We start from the raw sequence: 18,175 nt of genomic DNA, 5'->3' as shown, positions 1-18,175 counted from the left end.
TCTGTCGCGTGTAAAACATAATTTGATACACACAATACAGATTCAAGCAGGCAGCGCACTTTATATTGCCACACCCAAGCTTTTGGTGAATCGCATAGAAAATGAACACATAAAATTAGTCATAATTTTCAATTTAATACATATATAGTAGATATAAATACATTTGTATAGGTTGCATTTGATTTTGGCTCGGATGCAAAGAAGTAAGCGATGTAGGCACAGAAAAGACAAGATAGATGAGCATGTGAAGACAAAAGAAAATATAATGGCATGCAGAATGCAATAACAAAAAAGAAAGACGCACCCACAATGATTTAGAATAAGTACACCATTTGTTCTTCCTTTGATGGCCACAATCAAACACTCATGTTTCCTCCCAAGGATTTTTTGACATGAAGAGAAATAACTAAAAGCATTTTTGGTCTAGATTTTCAAACGAGAGCCCAAAAAAATAAACCATCAGTATTATTTTTGGTGTATGGGAAAACGTTTTAAAAATAGCTTTAGTCATTACAAAGAAATGCTTTGTCATGCTTTGCAAAATGCTGACTCGTGCTGCGTCAAACCTCAGGTCGAGCAAACATGCGCCTTTTGGAATCTCTCTAAAAGTCATGATTTGATTCAGCCCAAGGCCAGCGATATAGGAACACCTTTCACATCCAACCAAAACCCGTCAATGCCCTCCACAGGTTATTCAGCCACGTGTCTTTAGTCAACATGTGCAACACTAAAAAAAAAAAAAAAACTCTTCCAGAAAAATATACGGCTGCTGAGGGTGAGCAGTTTAAGGCAACATCAGGGGGAGGTGTACAATGTCTGTTCACAAGTTTTTTTTTTTTTTTACTTGTCCTGCATTTTCTCCAGAATAGGCACAATCATGTCAAATTTGGGCCTCTTGGCCGGGTCCTCGTTCATGCAGATCTTCATCAGCTTGCAGATGTGCGGCGAGATGCCGGGCGGAATGGTGGGCCTCAAGCCCTCCAAGGCCACCTGAAGACAAAACGAGAGTTAACAAATCTATCGTGGGGGGACCAGCCAACTTTTCTTCTTCTATGGTATGAGCCGGATGAGATCTGACCTTCATGCCGATTTCCATGTTGGAGAGGTCCGCGAAAGGCACCTCCCTGGTCACCAGCTCCCACAGCAGCACGGCAAAGCTCCACATGTCCGCCGACCGCCGGTTGATGTCCTCCGGCTTCTTCTGCAGGGCTGCAAAAACGATCAAGCAGGCCAAGAAATCAGGACGGCCGTGAGGGCGTATCTCGTGACGAGTCATTGTTACAGTTTGGCTTGGGCCAAACTGTGCGTGTGGTGTGCGGCATCACGCACCCTCGGGAGCCACCCAGGCGGGCGAGTACATCCTGCCGGGACACTGAAAGGAGAACTTGACGTCGGCCATGCTGATCCTGGCTGTCATGTCTTCATCGATCTGTTGATCAAGCCAAGAGCGAGATGTCACACCCGGCGCTCAATGTAGCCTTGGTGACGTGTCCTCACCATGATGCTCTTGCTGTTCAGATAGTGTCGGGGGATCATGGGCTCCAGCGTGTGCAAAAAGGCCATCCCGCAGGCGATGTCCAGAGCAAACTTGACCGCTTGCGTCTGGTCCACCACAAAGTCTGAGAGCGGGACGACACGGTGAGCGAGGTCACTACGAGGTGGGTGGGATCTCGCCGGCAAAGTACTCACTGGTGCCCTCGTGGAGCACGTTGTAGAGGGAGCCGTATGGCATCCAGTGCGTGATGATGATGGGATGAGGGGCCGGTGGGGACTGACATGCTCCCAACATGGGGAGTACATTGGGATGGGAAAAGATCCTGCAACAGAGGAAGGGCGCCCGGTTGTGACGTCGCAGTCAACGGGACAGACGGCAAAAAAAAAAAAAAAAAAAAAAAGCGCACCTGAGTTTGGGATACTCCTCGTTGAAGTCCCTGCTTTTCCTGGTGGTCCAGTCGCGGACCTTCAGCACTTTGACCACGATCTCGTTGCCTTGCCAGCGCCCTTGCCACAACTACGTGAAAAAAAATATACATGCAAAAAGATATTGGCGTCGAGAACGGCGAGGGTTGGCCGCATCATCAACGTACCTCTCCAGATTGGTTTTCGTTTATTCGAGCCAGGAGAGAGAGCTGCTTGTAGTCCACGCCTGCGTGTTTGTTCAAAGTACCGTTGCCTAGAAACAGAAGCGATAGGGGGAAAAAAAAAAAAAAAAAAGCCAAGTCATGTGGCACTTTCAAGACGGAATTTGATCAAGTTGCTCTTCGCCATGTGTTGTGTACTCACGAGGTCGTGTTCGAGTGGTGCCTTTCCAAAATGTGTCCTTGAAGGGGATTTTGTTCAAGTTTTGTCCCATCTTCTCAGCTTTTTCTGCACAGCAAAGGGCAGAATGAGCAGTGAAGAGTGACCGGCAAATAGTGACGAGCCAGAAAACGGGGCTGATACCTCTGAGAAGCCCTTGCAGGTGAGGCTTGGCTTTGTCCAGGGGGGTCTCGCCATATTTGTTACAGATGCTCACTTGGGCCCCGTTGGTCACCAGGTCCTAGGCGGACAAGAAGCAAAAGCTTGGAGCAATTGAGCACTGAGCAAAACGGGCCTCCACTAACCTCCGCCACCAAGTCTTGTCCCCAGAAGCAGGCGTAGTGCAGTGGCGTGTTGCCGTGTTCGTTGGCGGAGTTGGTGTCCGCTTTGCACTGAATCAGCTGCCGGCAAACAGAGGACCAGACATCAGAGACGGCCAGCGTACGCACCCGAGGTTTATATTTTTGCTAGCTCTGTCTTGACACAATCGAAAATCAAAACGAGGCCTTCAAAAGTTGTTTGCGAGACTAACCGAAAATGACAAAGCCGCATCATGACATTTGTTCCAAACCATAAAAAGATCGTCAAAACATTTGGACAGACATTTTGTACACCAGATGGCGCCAGTTTGGCTGCAACTAATAGAGACCATTTTGAGGCATCTAATATTCGTCTGTGACTTGATGACACAACATTAGAGGGATGAGTCGCCCACTTTTTCCAGTACCTTGCCCACAATGTCGCGATGTCCGTGGCTGGCGGCCAGGTGCAGGGGCGTGTCATCCCCGCGGTTCATGACGTTGATGCGGGCGCCTCGCATGATGAGCATATCCACCACGCCCGAGCGGCCCTCCCGACACGCCCAGTGCAGAGGGCTGAAGCCGTGGTCGTCCCTGCAAAGTTGCAACATCACTTTAATAGACTTAAGTTCACTTAGGAGTCAAGTCGGGCTGTGCGTCAAGACGGCCCGGCACGTGTGTCAACTTGTCCCTTGTGCAAGCGCGGCCCGGATGTCAAGTTGGCTCACATGTGCCAATTGGGGTCCTGAGTCCATTCTGCCCATCCCGCTCCTCGGAAGATTTTTTTTTTTATCCCACAGGCGCAGTGTGTCTTGACTTGATTGCATCACAATCTGTTCTGAGCAGCATTGTGGCTGACACAGTGGGCCTTCTGATGTGCTCAGCAGAATGACACAAGCCATTCAGTCAAAAGCCGACGCAGACCTTCTAAGGGCAGCGAGAGCTCCATCTGTTCTATGTCGATTAGTTTTTTTTTTTCATTCCTCTGGCAGTTTGGCTCGTCTCCTCTGTCTCGCTTCAAATTCAAGTCCCCACACAGACGCACAATAATCAGACCAGAGAGAACTGAAAGAGCATTATGAAGGCAAGTCAAGCTTCCGCCCCGGCCTCCCGCTTCACTGGCTTGTGCTAACACGTCCCGCGCAGACCCAGTCAGTCCCACTACACAGGTCTATCTATGCATCGGGCGGGAGGAGGCTCATTTCCTGTCAGAGTAGAAGGCCAAACCCCAAAAACTAATTAACTCAAGTCCCCGGAAGGAAGTCTGATGCATCTGTGAATAAGATCTTAACTGCTAACAAAATGACGGAGAATTGAGCGGAGAGCACCACAGAGGAGCGGCCGTGATCGACAACCTTCTTGAGTCATTTGTGGATAAATCTTGCTCATTGATGAGCCAAAAACAGCATGTGAATATCGACTTTCCCGCTCCTGTTAGCATTAGTGTAGCACTTTGAAGCTCTCCGGATTCTCAAGTTTGCGGCAGAGCTCGATTTTCGCTTTGAGCTCGACATATCTTCCCCCTCCCGCTCTAAGCCCCTCGTGGCGGGCTGCCGTCATTTATTTCAGGCGCTTGCACCTGCCAACGGGCCTCAGTCCGGCAGATGCGTCACAAGGAAAGCCTCGCCGCCGGCCGGTCGGCGAAATCTGAGGAAACGAGCGACCAAGCGTGATTCATTCCATTTTCCAATCAACTGATGACGACGGGAACGGATCCCTCCGGACGCAGCGATTTCTACGGCCTTTCATTCATAAAAAGTGTCAGCGGAAGTTACGGCGACCACTAAATGTCCGCTTCCCACCGTGCTGACAAAGGGAGTTATATATAAAATCAGCAAACACCCCGTAAAGCTCCCGCCTCGCCATCCCAAACAAGGAGCCTTTACTCGACAGAGCTCAGCCTGCGCAGCCTGCGCAGCCTGCGCAGCTAGCGGCGTTAGCGGCGTAGCTAAATAAAGACGACGGACTGAAGCGGTAAGCCAGAGGAAAGCCGAGCGAGTGCTTGTTTGGGGACAAACGTTTGGAAATGGAGGCAGCGAGGGCAAAGTTTCAAGTGCAGCAGTTTAAGATTTGAGCTGGCTTCCAACCGGCAGAATAAAGAGGAATGTCGAAAACGGAATCGGCCGAGCGAGGCGGGGGCGAGATGCGCATTCCGCGCACACTTGTCTGTCTGGCCAAACACGACTTGGATAGGGGAGCCGCTGCAGCGCAGTCGTCCTGCCGGGCGGGAGCGCGACTGCGGCTGCCCGCGTGTTATTCCTTGTAAGGAGATTTAGCATGCGCCAGCCACGCTTTGCGTTTTGTGGCGGCAGAGTAAACAATCCGGGAGGACGCAAAGTATTTCACGCTGAGATTTGAAGGTCAAACACAATCCCAGTTTTCCTCTTGGGGGGGGGGGGGGGGGGGGGGGCGGGGGCGCGCTCCTCTTCTTCCCGCCTGAGGCAATAAATCAGCTAGCTGGGGGGAGCGAGGAGTTCGACGCGCTCATCGGCTAATGGAAGAGTCGGCCCGGGACCGCTGCGGACGCCTTCAAGCGGGTCGGGAGAGGCGTTGGCAAGCCTCGGCTGCATCGCCGGCATCGCGGCCAGCTTCCTGCGCTGACATCAGGCGATGCCCGACCCATAAACACGCGCTTCCGAGGAAGCGGGTTCAATTCCAGGCCGGCGTCCTCGGGGGACAAACTGCTGTGCCACTGCAACTGGAAGTCAGCCGAGGCAGCCAAAGGGCTGAGTCACGCCGGCAAATTTTTAACTTGGGCACGAAGCGTCCCTTTTAGACAAGTTGTATTTCAAAACAATGATATCTATCCCTTTAATTAAAAACAGGACAGAACTGTATTTGAAATTGCCAATGGCAAAAATGCACAAATTAATTTGGTTGCAGTGACTGATTTGGTCTACATGCTAATTAACTGCTTACCACCATAAAATCCTACTAATTGTCTGGTAATATTTAAAAGACATTTAATGCCAATTAAAGATTCATGTATTCAATGCCTTTTTTAAGGAGGCGCAGGAACTCTCACCCTTGGTTGAGGTCATTTTCCGTGTTGTCCAGCCAGAGGCGCACGGCCACCGCGTTGCCTTCCCGACACTGTGTGAAGATGTCATCCATTTTGGAACGCCCGACGTTAGCCCGAGCGGCACGACACTGCGTTGAAGCGGCGAGACGGAGCTTTCATCCGTCCCTCACCGAAACCAGTGAGGGACACGGTCGCTGAGCCTCTTGGGGGGGTGAGGAGGACGCTCGCAGAAGCCTGAAATGGAAAAGAAGCGTGTTGGAAATAATTGGGGCAGGCTGTACAGCTTTCAAAGAATATTGCAATTTTAAATTTCACCCTTGAGAGGGCAAAGGACATTTTTCACGTGATTCATCTCAAATTGACAGTATTAGAGAAATTAGCGCAATGCTTATTGTACCGAGATTGAATGTAATTTATATTTTCTAATTGTTTTAGAATTAATAATATAGTATAGGTATAACTATATATATATATAGGATCAACTAATATAATCAAAATTATATATTTTTAAGTCAAAATGCATTTTCAATCACCTCGATAAGAAAGTTTTCGACTGTTTGTTGGTCGTTTGTGAACATTTGCCAATAAATTCAACCAAATATTTGCAAGCTGTTGCTTCCTCAAATGGAGGAATTGCTGTTGTTTGCCTGTGACGGTTACTTAAATGTTTCCAGTTTGATCTTTGACGATCTCGTCAAGAAAAATAACCAACATTGCTCGTAATATTGGTAATAATAATATTGATTTACTGGAACGCTTCTTACACTAAAGTGCGTTGATAATTGAATTTTGTTGAACACTTAGAACTGTAGAATGGCGATTATAAATTAGATACTACGTAGAAGATCACCCTAAAGTGTTCGTCAAAGTCTTTTCGATATGAAGGCGAAGTTTGATGAGTTAGTCGGGCTAGCACCGCCTGCCATCGCGCTAACGTGGTGGAAAAAGCAAACTTGTTGATTTCCACTCAACAGGCCAGAACACGGAGCGCTCAGCCGACATCACACTCGAGTAAAAGGAAGAGGAAGCAAAAAAAGGAGAGGGCCTGGGGGTACTTTGGCAGCTGCAGCCTAGCAAGCTAACCTCCATTCTTGACGGTCCGCTTCTCTCATCGGCAATTGCAGGTCAGCGACAAAAAAGTCGGCGTCGGTTCGCCGTTTAACAAGCACGACGGGCGGCCTCGAGTCACCAAAACTGTCCGAGGCGATGGCTTACCAGATGTAAAGGAGTAACCGGAGGCCTCGGGAGAAGTTTATAGCGGTGCTCCTTCCCGTCTCGGAGAGACTGAACCGCGCCGAGTCGTCTGCCCACGTCCACACCCTCGCGCAAGGAGGGACAAGCTACCCTGTTATGGTAGCCGGAGGGGGCACTGCCCCCCCTGCAGGCCATGTGAAACATTGCATCAAAACATTATACCCTCAGGGGAAGGATTCTTCAGATGTAAATAAAATCGATAAGGTCCCAATGTCCATCTTATGTCCTACCCCTAACCCCACATTTAATATTAAAATAAATATATTTATTATAAATCAGTCTTCTAGCCCTAAAAAACACAGCAACATATTTTTGTAACATATTTCTCACTTCCGAAATTTCACAAGTACAGTAATAACATCATGAAATAGAATGTAATGAATTAAATATATTTTGCATCATAATTTTGTGCGACAATCCAGCGAACTTCTTTCTCTTTCATTTTAGGTAGTGACTCTTTTGTGTACCACTAGAGGGAGCCACATTAAGAATTACTGCAAGGGTACATGAACTTAGTATTTCATTTTACGTAGTGATTCTTTTGTGTGCCACTAGAGGGAGCCACATTGAGAATTACTGCAAGAGTATATGAATTTAGTAGTTCATTTTAGGTAGTGATTCTTTTGTGTGCCACTAGAGGGAGCCACATTGAGCATTACTACAAGGGTATATGAACTTTAGTCATGTTTTAATGTTTGTCAGCACCCCTCAAGGGAAGCGAAGGCAGTAAGAACTTCCTTGCTTTGTCTTGCCACATGAAAAGCTTGGCCAATGGCTTTTCTGGACTAAAGCTCAGTGGCCTAGTAGTAGAGTGTCCGCCCTGAGACTGGAAGGTTGTGGGTTCAAACCCCGGCCGGGTCATACCAAAGACTATAAAAATGGGACCCATTGCCTCCCTGCTTGGCACTCAGCATTAAGGGTTGGAATTGGGGGGTTAGATCACCAAATGATTCCCGAGCGCGGGACCGCTGCTGCTCACTGCTCCCCTCTCCCCCAGGGGATGGATCAAAATCACATGGGGATGGGTTAAATGCAGAGGACAAATTTCACCACACCCAGATGTGTGTGTGACGATGATCATTGGGACTTTGGGACTTTAAAGTACTGAGACAGCTGCCTGTGAAAATGCAACCTAACAGCAAGTTTGCCTTTTTGCTACTGAATTTGGCCTTGTGAGCTGCATGGAAAGCAATGCTTTGCAGGATAAATAAATAAAGGTGAAAGAGGAAATAAAGCGAGTTGAATCAAGACTTAGTTGTATTGTGAAATATTGCTACTTTTCTTTCCTCAATTTCATCTTTGCACAACTTTAGGTGTAAAATGTTTCATCATGCTAATGCTAAGGCACTTAGCTTGATAAGGTTTGTTTAGATGGGAGCGTGGTGGGGGGGTGATGTGTGGGGGGAAGTCCTCTCATACCTCTCGTACTGTTGATGTTGTTGATTAGCCCAGTGCTGCTTCTCATTTTTGGTCTCAACAATGGCTTGGTGTTGGCGCTCGAGTCAACTTGTGCGGTTACAGAGCGGTAAGAAGAGTGAAGACAAGGTGCAGTATCTTGGACATGTCAAATGGACGCAGCTGATATCAGCTTAATAGCAGACATTTCCTCCCAATGTAACTTGAAAAGGCACGCCAAGCATTCAAGGGCGGGAAATGCTTCATTATCCGAAGCAGAGACTCCCGTTTGCCCCCACCGCCGTTGTCGTCCTCCTCCTCTTCCGACTTTTGCGACATCTTGAAAGGAGGAATTTGCAAGGAGTGAAAAAAGCAAAGAAATTTCTTTCATGCAGCTTTTTTTTTTGCCTGATAAAAACAACACCTTGGTTTCAGAAATTTTCTGAGGTCACACTTTTTTTGCAGGATATCTTCAATGGGGCATGTACATGAAATAAATGTCCTCAAAGTCATTTCTTTGAGGTGACAATTTTACAAGAACAATCTTTGATGCAAAAATTGTCCGGTCCTATTATTAGTTTAACCAAGATGCTTCTACACGTCTGGAAATGGCCGCCTTCAACCGACAGGAAGTGGACCGTTAGATGGTCCGGGCTGGCATGACCCCGATGGAGCTTGTCAGCCTCAACACAGCTGCTGTGTGCAAGCGTGATAGCCTCGCGTAGCCTCGATGCAAAAATTAAAAATAAAACAAGATAATAAAAAAAGCTCCCTTGAAAAAAAGAGCAAGCAGAATGCATGTCTGTGTTTTGTCAGAGGCGGAGGTCAGCTTGATTAGATAAGCTTTGTATATGCAAACGAAGCTTTGTTTATTACCTCCCCCAAGGAAGAAGATACAGTACCAGTCGTAGGTTTATTGTGACCTTTTTTCCCCAGCCGCTATTTTGAAAGTGCGAAACGGCAAATATTTGGATTTTCTATCATGACGCATCTTAAACCAGGGTCTGTTTTCACAACAGCAATGGAGTCCCGCCCACGCCCTTGACTCAACCTAAAGGTGGCGTGGCATGGGAATCCACCTCACACCCAGCCATCTGTTTTGCACTGTTGGAAGCAAAACCAGTTTGAATGTTCTTCCTAAAATGGAGGAGAGATAAAAAAATAATTTGCAAACAACCCTAAAACTTGTTTTTATGTTGCAGCTCATGTTTAAGTGTTTTAAAAGAAAACTTCTACTGATGCCCTTATTTTACAAAACATTGTACACTCACGATATTCCCCCACAGAGGCACGCAAACATACGCTTTATCTAACCTCCCCCAAAGAAAGCATGGCTGGTCATCAATTTCAAGCAGTTTCTATTCTCAGATATGATCTGCTTGATCAAAAAAATTGCCCGCTTGCGTGCATGATTTCTCTCAATGGTTGCGCAAAACTTCCGTACAGGAACTTGGCACTCCCTGCCAGAGTGAAGCGAGATGCTCGTTTCCTCAATCTGGCTGGAAGCAAGTGTAGTAAAGTATGCGTCATCTCAAACTGGTATCGCATCTCCATTTATGTAAAGAAACAAGTGTTTTGTTTTGCTTTCTGGTGCAAATGGTTTTATTTAAGCTTTTCATCCACTGCTGTGCTCAAAAAACCCATCCGACCTTTAACCCCGCATGTTAATTTAAGTGTACTAAAAGTAGCAACAAGCATTTCCAAAAGTCTTCACTCCTTTCCAGGTGGTTGCGTAATTTCAGGATAATTCCCAGTGGGAGGACATCGGGGAGAGGGCCTCATAAATCCACAGTCGGAATTTAGAGCTCATGAAAAAAAAAAAAAGTCCAAGAGAGCGTCACACTGAGGACTCGTTGAGCAGCATCTTGGATTTGAGGTTCCTCAGGCCGCACTGCAAGTTGGAGCTGGATTCCGACTGCAGGGCCTCGGAGAGTTTGGCGTCGTACGGCTTCCCCGCCAGCGACTTCCTCTTGATGGAGTTCTGAATGGTCTCCGAGGTGAAGTAGTAGACGATGGGGTCGAAGCAGCAGTTGGAGACGGCGAGGCACAGCGCAACAGGGTAGATGGTGCGCACCACCGACTCGGCCAGGCAGCCCTTCAGGGTCTTGGTGCGCACCAGCGAGTAGAAGACCAGATTGACGTTGTACGGGATGAAGCAGAAGCAGAAGGTGCTGAGGTGCACGGCGATCATGCGCAGGATCTTGGTCTTGTTCAGCTTTGCGCCGCCGTCCCGGCTCACCTTCTGGGGGCGCCGCAGGGTTTGCAGCACCCTGACCGAGCAGCCCACGTTGAGCAGCAGCGGGAGGATGAAGCCCACCGTCTCGATGAAGATGACCACCTTGGACAGGTGCAACTTCCACTGGCTGGAGGAGAAGTTCTCAAAGCAGAAGGTGGCATTGGTGCGTTGGCGCTGCCGCGATGTGGTGTCCAACAGGAAGCCCGTGGGCAGGCTGCCCGACAGCACCAGCACCCACACGGCGGCGCACACCAGCTTGGCGTTGCGCTTGGTACGCAGCGTCCGAGAGCGGAAGGGGTGCACGATGGCCAGGAAGCGGTCCACGCTGATGCAGGTGAGGAAAAGGATGCTGCCGTACATGTTGGTGTAGAAGAGCGACACGGAGACCTTGCAGAGCACGCTGCCGAAGGGCCAGCTGCGGTTGATGAAGTAGAAGACACGCAGCGGCAGCGTGAAGACGAAGAGCAGGTCGGATGCCACCAGGTTCATCATGTACGTGGTGGTCTCGTTGCGCAGCTTGAGGGTGCAGGTGAAGATGTAGATGGCCACCACGTTGGTGACCAGGCCCACCACAAACACCACGCTGAACACCGTGCTGTACAGTGGGTACTTGAAGCTGTCGTTCTGGCTGCAGTTGCCCGCTGAGATGTTGCCGGGACCCGGTGGCGGGACGCCGTTGAACATCTTGGAGATGGAAGCTCCGTGGGACAGCGGCTCTGCTTAGCGACTGTCCACTTTTATTCCGGACACTGGTGGGGACCTATTGAGGTCATCGCTGATGCACGGGTCTGAGGATAGCCCAAATTCCTGGACCTTGGAAACTTGTTCCCAAGGATTCAAACCTCCCGATTCGTCCCCGACGTGATGGCCATCCTTGATATCCTCGCGAAAGTCCAGCTCATGGTGGAGAGATCCGAGGGGGGACCCGGCGTGCCCCTTCCTCCCCCGCCACCGTGCGGCTCTAGGCTGAGAAGTTGCACAAAGGAAAGCCGGGCATATCTACAAGATGAGAAGAATGCAGAGCACCAAAGTCCTGGCTTAGTCCTCTTCTTCCCTCGCAAAACCAAAAGTCGGAGCAAGTCACGATCGGTCTTCACTGGCTTGTTTCTTCTTCGGTGGGTTATCTCAGTGAGGAGCAGCTGCCTACTTCTCCTTTGTGCCGTTGGCTCACTGGCTCGCTCGCTCCCCCCTCTCCCTCGATTGCTCTCTCACTCAGTCACACACACTTTTGTACTTTGACTGGGCTGGGACTCGGTCCACTTCCCCGCCCCCCGGACCCTCCCCCCTCTCCCTTTGTCTGGACTCACAAATGCTGCATACTTGTCTTTTTTTGTTGTCATTTCACAGTGAGCTCGCATTTGTCACTGTATTTCCAAACACAAAAATATATTTATTCCAGAAAAAATATTTGCGTATTAAATATTTGTTCGTTTTTGCCCTAAAATTAAAAACAAAATTCAACTTTTGGTAGTTACATGCATTTTTTGACGGGTTTTCTAGGGATAAAAAAAAATCTGGACTGTTATTGTAAATTTTTAAAGTATAATTTTGATTTTTTTCCCCCTCATTGGCTGCAGGATTGTTTTCCTATCTCAGCTCTGAATTGAAACACAAAAGTTGTCTATTATAGGCAAGAAAATAAACAGCCGAGTGAACATTCCAGAAAACCCACACTCCTGCCATGCAACCTCCGCAATGGTCTTTAGCTTAAAAACAATCCCGACATTCAAACAAGCACAGGCTGAGCAAAAACAGCACAAGACGTGCTCCAATTCCCAAGACTGCTGAAGCTCTCACAATACCAGGAAGTATGTTGCCCCCCGCCCCCGAGTTCTTGAGGCCAACGCTGAGGCCTTGAACGGCGAGCGATGTCAGGTGACATCACGCTTCGACGGCATCACGTTGGAATTCCTGCGAACAACACGAAGAGATTGAAGCGTTCCCACTTTGAGCACGTTAGCGTGCAGCTCCATGTTTGTCTTGCCTTGTAAAGCAACCGCCAACCCCCACAACGTCACACCTGTGCAAACAACCACACTAAGAGCGTTAAACTGTAACAACGGAAACATTTCTTGCGTGGGTTTTTGAAGGTCACACATGGAGAACAACCAAACAATAACTGAAAAACACTAACAGGACATGGTGTCCGATGCATGCCACGCCAGTAGGTGGCGATATTATTTTGTGACCGTACACTGGCAACAAGAAGATTAAATGATTATCAGTTAGTATCACACATGATAACGCCAAAAGAAGGTGAGACGAAAGGTCACAATCGATACTTGGGAGCGCTTATAAAAATTCTACACACCCCTATTAAAGTGCTATATTTTTGTGATTCTTTTTTTTTTCCTTTGGGGGGGGGGTCGCCACAGCATATTGTGCATTGTTCTACCTCACTGTAGCTACCAAGAAGACAAGACAAGTATGAGTGTTTGCTATGCTTCCTTTTTTTAAATACAGATTACATAATGTAACATAGTGCAACTGGTATAAAAGTGTAAATGTTCAGTAACATTTGCAGTCCTAGCAGGCGATCATTTTTTTTACAGCCTGCATACCCCCAAAAATACAGGTGGCGTACATTACGTCACAAAAAGCTGTAAACAATACCACAAAGGGGAAGTTCTTGTCATCATTTTCTACCACACAGAAGAACGCAATCATAGTGAAGAAAAACAAATAACGAAACAAGCAGAACCTTTGGTCTTTGTGGTCTTCATATTTGAAAAAAAAAAAAAAAAAAACGATAGGGCTTCATTTACCTTAGTTGGACTCCTAAACATTGAATGGTAGCGGCGTTATCACAAGTAAGGGTGGAGAGGATTTTTTTTTTTTTTCTCTGTCAGTTTCTGAAGGCCCCGTGGCGGCTGGCTTTGCCGATAAAGTTTTTGAGCAGATCGTGGTCCATCTCGGCGAAGGCCTGCGTCTGTGTGACCGATGTCAAGTGGTTGACGCAGAACTTGAAACAGAACTCCTCCAGGTCCTAAAAGGGATCAAGTCTGGTCAGCAGGAAGGAAAGCGAATCTCAGGCATCTTTAAAATCACAAATCCATACTTGGGAGGGGGGATGAAAAATTAAAAAAACGAGCTCGAAAGCGAGAGCATGTTTTCCCAGGAGCTTACCCGGGCTTCGTACTTGACGGCAGCCGAGAGCAGAGTGATGGCGTTGTCCTCCGAGATGCCCCTCTTGATGGTGTCCTGGCACAGCCTCTTGAGCCTGCTCTCCCGGTAGAAGGTGGCCAGGTCCAGCAGGCCTGAAAAAGCCACGGGGGGACGCAGAGGAAGGAGAGCGGTCCATACTGTTGGTTGTGTTACCGAGTGTCCTTACCCACAGCATCCTCTGGTGGCAGATTTATGGAATCGGTGTAGAGGTACTCCAGGAAGGCTCGGTACACCAGGAAGGGGAACTGCTGGATTTCAATGGTGTCCTCATCCGTTTCATTCAGCAGCACGCGGAAATATTCACACCTGCGGAGGAATAATTAAAAAAAATAACCATTTGGAATCAAAGGAATCTGCCAAGCCTGAATGCAAGGGGTGGGGGGGGGGGGGGGGAGTGGTGATTGCTAATGCCTGCATAAAAATATCAAAACTACGATGTAATGGCACCATAAGTACTATTTCATGCCTGTGTTGAAAGAGAGAACATAAAACTGAAAGCAAAGTCATATTTTCATCAAATATGAGCTGAAGAGCTCCATCATCGTATAGAGGCTGCGTCCTGTGTGTGCCTTTTCCAGCGGCCTTATCTGTACAACATGCGGAGCTGAACAAACATAGACTTCCTCAGTTAAAGTGCAACTCCAGCAGCTCAGTGGACACGCGATCCTCACGCCACAGGCAGGCGTTTTTGAAGTGCTGCATATCCGCGGCGTACTGAGGTTAACGCCACCGCCGACGCAGCAAGCAGACTGTCTGGCTCCTTCCGACTAACAAGAATGTAGACGCTCCGTGTCCAGGGAACGCCGTTATAAAAAGACTAACGCGGAAACAATACGTCTGCCTGGGCTTCCCCTTTTGACACCGAGGGGAAACGCCGCCGCGGACACGCGGTGTTCTTTCACCGCAGCACGCTGGAAAAAGTTCGACCTTCCCTACGCGACGACGGACGTTTTGCTCAATCGACTGCTCGCTCTGGTTGACATGCGAGAATTAAACTTACCTTATTTTTAGTAGAGCTTTGTGCACATGGATGCACTTTCCGTCCACTAGGAACTTCAGATCTGAGATCTCGGGGCTGTCAAACTCTTTTTTGAGCGATTGTGCAACCGTCAGGTAGTCGTCACTGTCTGCGGCACGCGGGGGGAAAAAAAAAAAAAGTCTCTTAAGGTTTTTGAAATCCAATAACAATAGAACAAAAACAAAAGAACGAAAAATGGGCACAGTGAATGTTTGCAGTCGAGTCAGAAGGAATGAGCAGGAAACAGACTTTCCTGTTTTTCCATTTCTTCGAATGCTTCCACGGTCACATAAAAGAGCCCGCTAGCATGACAGCCCGCTAACAATACGGTCATAAAAAATATCTATGGAGATGTAAAACAAAGTGTAGCGTGAAAGGGCTTTAACAGAAGTTGAAGGGAAAATTTCCCCACGGGCTCACCGACGGTGAGAAGGTGCCACGAGACGGCGGGCGTGGCAAAGCAGGCGAAAACGTCGTCGGTGCAGGTGAAGTGCGTGAGGTGCGGGTTGGTCACCACCTGACCACGACACTGGCCCCACATCAGCACCAGGCCGCTCTGCGTCTTGGCGGCAGACGTGTGACTGGTGTGGCATGCGGCCACTTCCACAATGCTGCGGGGGGGGGGGGATACAGCGGTGCCTTTAATTCACTCAAACACTTCTACTTAGCATGTCGTGCGGGTATTTACGCACCTCTCCTTGTCAGTGCTGATGAGCGTGGCGAGAGAGTAATTGCTCTTGTTGCCCGTGCCCAGCTGGCCGTACGAGTTGGCCCCCCAGCTGTAAACAAAGCCATCGTCGGAGAGCGCCAGCGTGTGCGCGTAGCCGCAAGCCACCTGCAAGGCGGGAGAGAAAAGGGCCTGGGTGCGCTTGCTGATGTCATTAAAAGGCTAACGGCCTCACTCTTACCTGGACGACCTTGATTCCCTGAAGAGCCGCCACCCTGCACGGCGTCTGCTGGTTGCCGGTATTGCCCAAACCCAACTGACCGTTGCAGTTGTAGCCCCAACCATAGATCTGCAACAGGGGGGGGGGGTGAAATAGGCTCACGTCGCTAGCCCCTCCCTTATTGGATGCATCTTCTGACATCAGCGCTCAAATTGAACTTTTCTTAATTTAGTAACCAATTTCTCACTGCAGGACGAGGCTTAAAGTTCTTCATAGTTTGAAAGAAAAAAAAGAAAAAGTCTCCTGAAATGAATTTTGCTAATCTTTAATGATGCTCTGACCAATTACAAGATCTAAATGTGAGTGGATTTGCAAGTGAAAGAACTCGATACCTCGCCGTTGTCCAGCACAGCCATGGAGCACAGTTGCCCACAGGCGATGTTGACCACCACTTTGCTCTGCAGGCAACTGCTGACCCGGCGCGGCGAGGGTTGGTTGGCGCTGGACCCTGATCCCACCTGGCCCGAGTTGTTGTAGCCCCAGGCGTACACCTGAAGGCAGGGGTGACAGCAAACGCTGGCTTAAATTTAAAAAAAAAGTTGTATATAAGATGAGGTGGGAAAGACACGTAAAGATCAGTACCTCTCCTTCTGTGGTAAGGGCAATGGTGTGGTGGGAGCCACAGGCCACTTCGATAACCTTCTTATTCTGCAGGTTGGTGGAGACCAGGGCGGGGGTCAGCCCGTGGATGGTGGTCCCGTTGCCCAGCTGACTGTAGCCGTTGTGGCCCCATGCGTACACCTCGCCATCTGCGCAGAAAGTCGTTCAAGTTTCCTTGAAATAGGCTGCAAACTTTCACCAGCTTTACCCGAAGTGGCGACCACCACGTGCGGTCCGGTTCCGTAGCTAAGTGACACAATCTTCTTGCCGCAGAGGACATCGATCCTGCGCGGCTCGATGGTGCTCTGCAGGTCGCCGAGGCCCAAGCAGCTGCTACAGTTGGTGCCTAGACCGAAGACCTGCACGCAGACAAAAAGGCACCGCATTTCAAAATATTCAAGCGGACTTCATGCGTTGAACATGTAAGGTGGCATCGGGAGCAAACTTCTTTGCAAATTGAGGACTTGGACGAACAAAGTTGCAGATTGTGATTCTTTAAGAGGAACAAAACAAATGAGCCGTTTGAATCTCCGCCCTCACTGTCTAGAATTAAGTCCTGACGGCTAAAGATAGCGCCATTCCATCTGCTTACCCCCCCCAAAAGCCTCAGCACGTCGCATGTATCTGAAACCTGGTTCGACCTGGAATGCACGAGGCGAAGACTCGCCGTCGTTACCTCGTCATTGACGGTGACATAAAGGGCTTCGTTGGCGCCGGTACCAAAAACGCACGCCTGCCGGATGAGGCGGAGTTCCTCAGGCGGGAGGAGGGCAAACACTGGCCACTTCCCCACGTCCAGCATGCCACTCGATCACTCACTGCGGCACAAGAAGGGTTGGGAAACCACAAAGAAATATGTTCAAGATGATCAGATGTGAAATGTCAAGATTTATCTTGGAGTCTTACAAAACCAAAATTGTAATACAACAAACCCAGGAGGATTCCCCCAATAGAAAATCTACAGGTAAAGATGCTGATAGATGGTGGCAAATTACAAATTACGTCACAACGAAAGTCCTCCTCACGTCACCATACTTGGTTGAGATCATGTCGCCAGATGGCACCAAAGCAAAAATGTAAATTGCTTTAACAAATTTTCTATTGAAAATGTAAATCTAAGATCCATTGTAGTTTACAAATCATCATACCAATTGTTTTGCATAGAGACTGGAATAACGTAATTGTAAATTCCCTGAACGATTTAATTGGAAATATAGTACAATAAAGATCACACATTGAAACGTTGCATAGAGTGATGACACCATCGCGTTGGTCTGACATCAACATAAAATATTATTTTTTTTTCAAGCGACAATTGACAGCACCTGCTGAACTTGATTTGACAAAAATTAAAACGTCACAATGCACTTCTGAAAAGTAGCAGTAGTCACCCCATTAGCTCGAGAGGCTAGGCTAAAAACAACGGCCATCCCAATCAAAAGCGATAAGCTGTCATGTTTCACTTGACGGTTACCTTGCTTGTTGATAGACAGAGCAACACTTTAGTATTTTCTAGACGCCGTCTACAAGTTGGTTTGTAAAATTATCCTGGAAACAAGTTTAACAGGTCAAGTTGGAGTCCGGTTCATCGTAAAGGCAGTTTGGCAACTTGGCAAAACGCCGCAACCTAGTGCTGCTACACACATCCGCTAGTAGCTCAGTTAGCTTAGCATCTGCCGGGTAGCGGAACTTCCGGTATCTTGACGCTGCGTTGAAACGCATCGCGAATTTTATTTCATTTAAAGAATGTACTGTAAAACATATGCACGTCCATTTGCAATATACAAATGCACACCTCAAAATGAAATAAAAAATATTAATATGACGATTTTCTTAATTTACGCGAGTGTAATGATTTTACTTCTGGATGCTGCCAATGGTACTACTTCCGGTATATTGATTTGTTCAAGCATCAAGGGTTTCTCAAAATGTATGGATTCC

At 48.2% G+C, this 18,175-nt stretch overlaps 3 protein-coding genes and 1 long non-coding RNA gene across 4 annotated transcripts; 1 reads left to right on the top strand and 3 right to left on the bottom strand.

Moving 5' to 3' along the window:
* Positions 1-115: 115 nt before the first annotated feature.
* On the bottom strand, positions 116-6,987 carry LOC125972467 (integrin-linked protein kinase). The gene is made up of 13 exons (XM_049726172.2): positions 6,835-6,987; positions 5,623-5,853; positions 3,026-3,191; positions 2,604-2,699; positions 2,443-2,539; positions 2,284-2,367; positions 2,088-2,173; positions 1,902-2,011; positions 1,690-1,817; positions 1,498-1,619; positions 1,330-1,429; positions 1,079-1,209; positions 116-990 (listed from the first exon to the last, which is right to left on the bottom strand). Exons 2-13 carry the CDS (start codon positions 5,709-5,711, stop codon positions 841-843), a joined length of 1,359 nt encoding a protein of 452 aa, XP_049582129.1. The 5' UTR covers positions 5,712-5,853; positions 6,835-6,987; the 3' UTR covers positions 116-840.
* Positions 4,103-6,220, top strand: LOC125972472 (uncharacterized). The gene is made up of 2 exons (XR_007482820.1): positions 4,103-4,266; positions 5,604-6,220. It is a non-coding gene; the product is annotated as an uncharacterized lncRNA (long non-coding RNA).
* Positions 6,988-9,841: 2,854 nt separating the features above from the next.
* lpar6a (lysophosphatidic acid receptor 6a) lies at positions 9,842-11,751 on the bottom strand. Its single transcript, XM_049725560.2, has one exon. It carries the CDS (start codon positions 11,186-11,188, stop codon positions 10,106-10,108), a length of 1,083 nt encoding a protein of 360 aa, XP_049581517.1. The 5' UTR covers positions 11,189-11,751; the 3' UTR covers positions 9,842-10,105.
* Positions 11,752-12,932: 1,181 nt separating this feature from the next.
* Positions 12,933-17,922, bottom strand: rcbtb2 (regulator of chromosome condensation (RCC1) and BTB (POZ) domain containing protein 2). Its single transcript, XM_049725559.2, has 12 exons — positions 17,709-17,922; positions 16,911-17,052; positions 16,443-16,593; positions 16,217-16,383; positions 15,967-16,125; positions 15,596-15,703; positions 15,380-15,522; positions 15,108-15,298; positions 14,670-14,796; positions 13,836-13,975; positions 13,631-13,761; positions 12,933-13,490 (listed from the first exon to the last, which is right to left on the bottom strand). The coding sequence occupies exons 2-12, from the start codon at positions 17,034-17,036 to the stop codon at positions 13,350-13,352; spliced, it is 1,584 nt and encodes a 527-aa protein (XP_049581516.1). The 5' UTR covers positions 17,037-17,052; positions 17,709-17,922; the 3' UTR covers positions 12,933-13,349.
* Positions 17,923-18,175: the final 253 nt, after the last annotated feature.

Source organism: Syngnathus scovelli, chromosome 7 (assembly GCF_024217435.2).
Source record: "Syngnathus scovelli strain Florida chromosome 7, RoL_Ssco_1.2, whole genome shotgun sequence".
Lineage (NCBI taxonomy): Eukaryota > Metazoa > Chordata > Actinopteri > Syngnathiformes > Syngnathidae > Syngnathus > Syngnathus scovelli.
The sequence above is the reverse complement of the archived record's forward strand: the minus strand, read 5'-3'. Positions and strand labels throughout refer to the sequence as shown.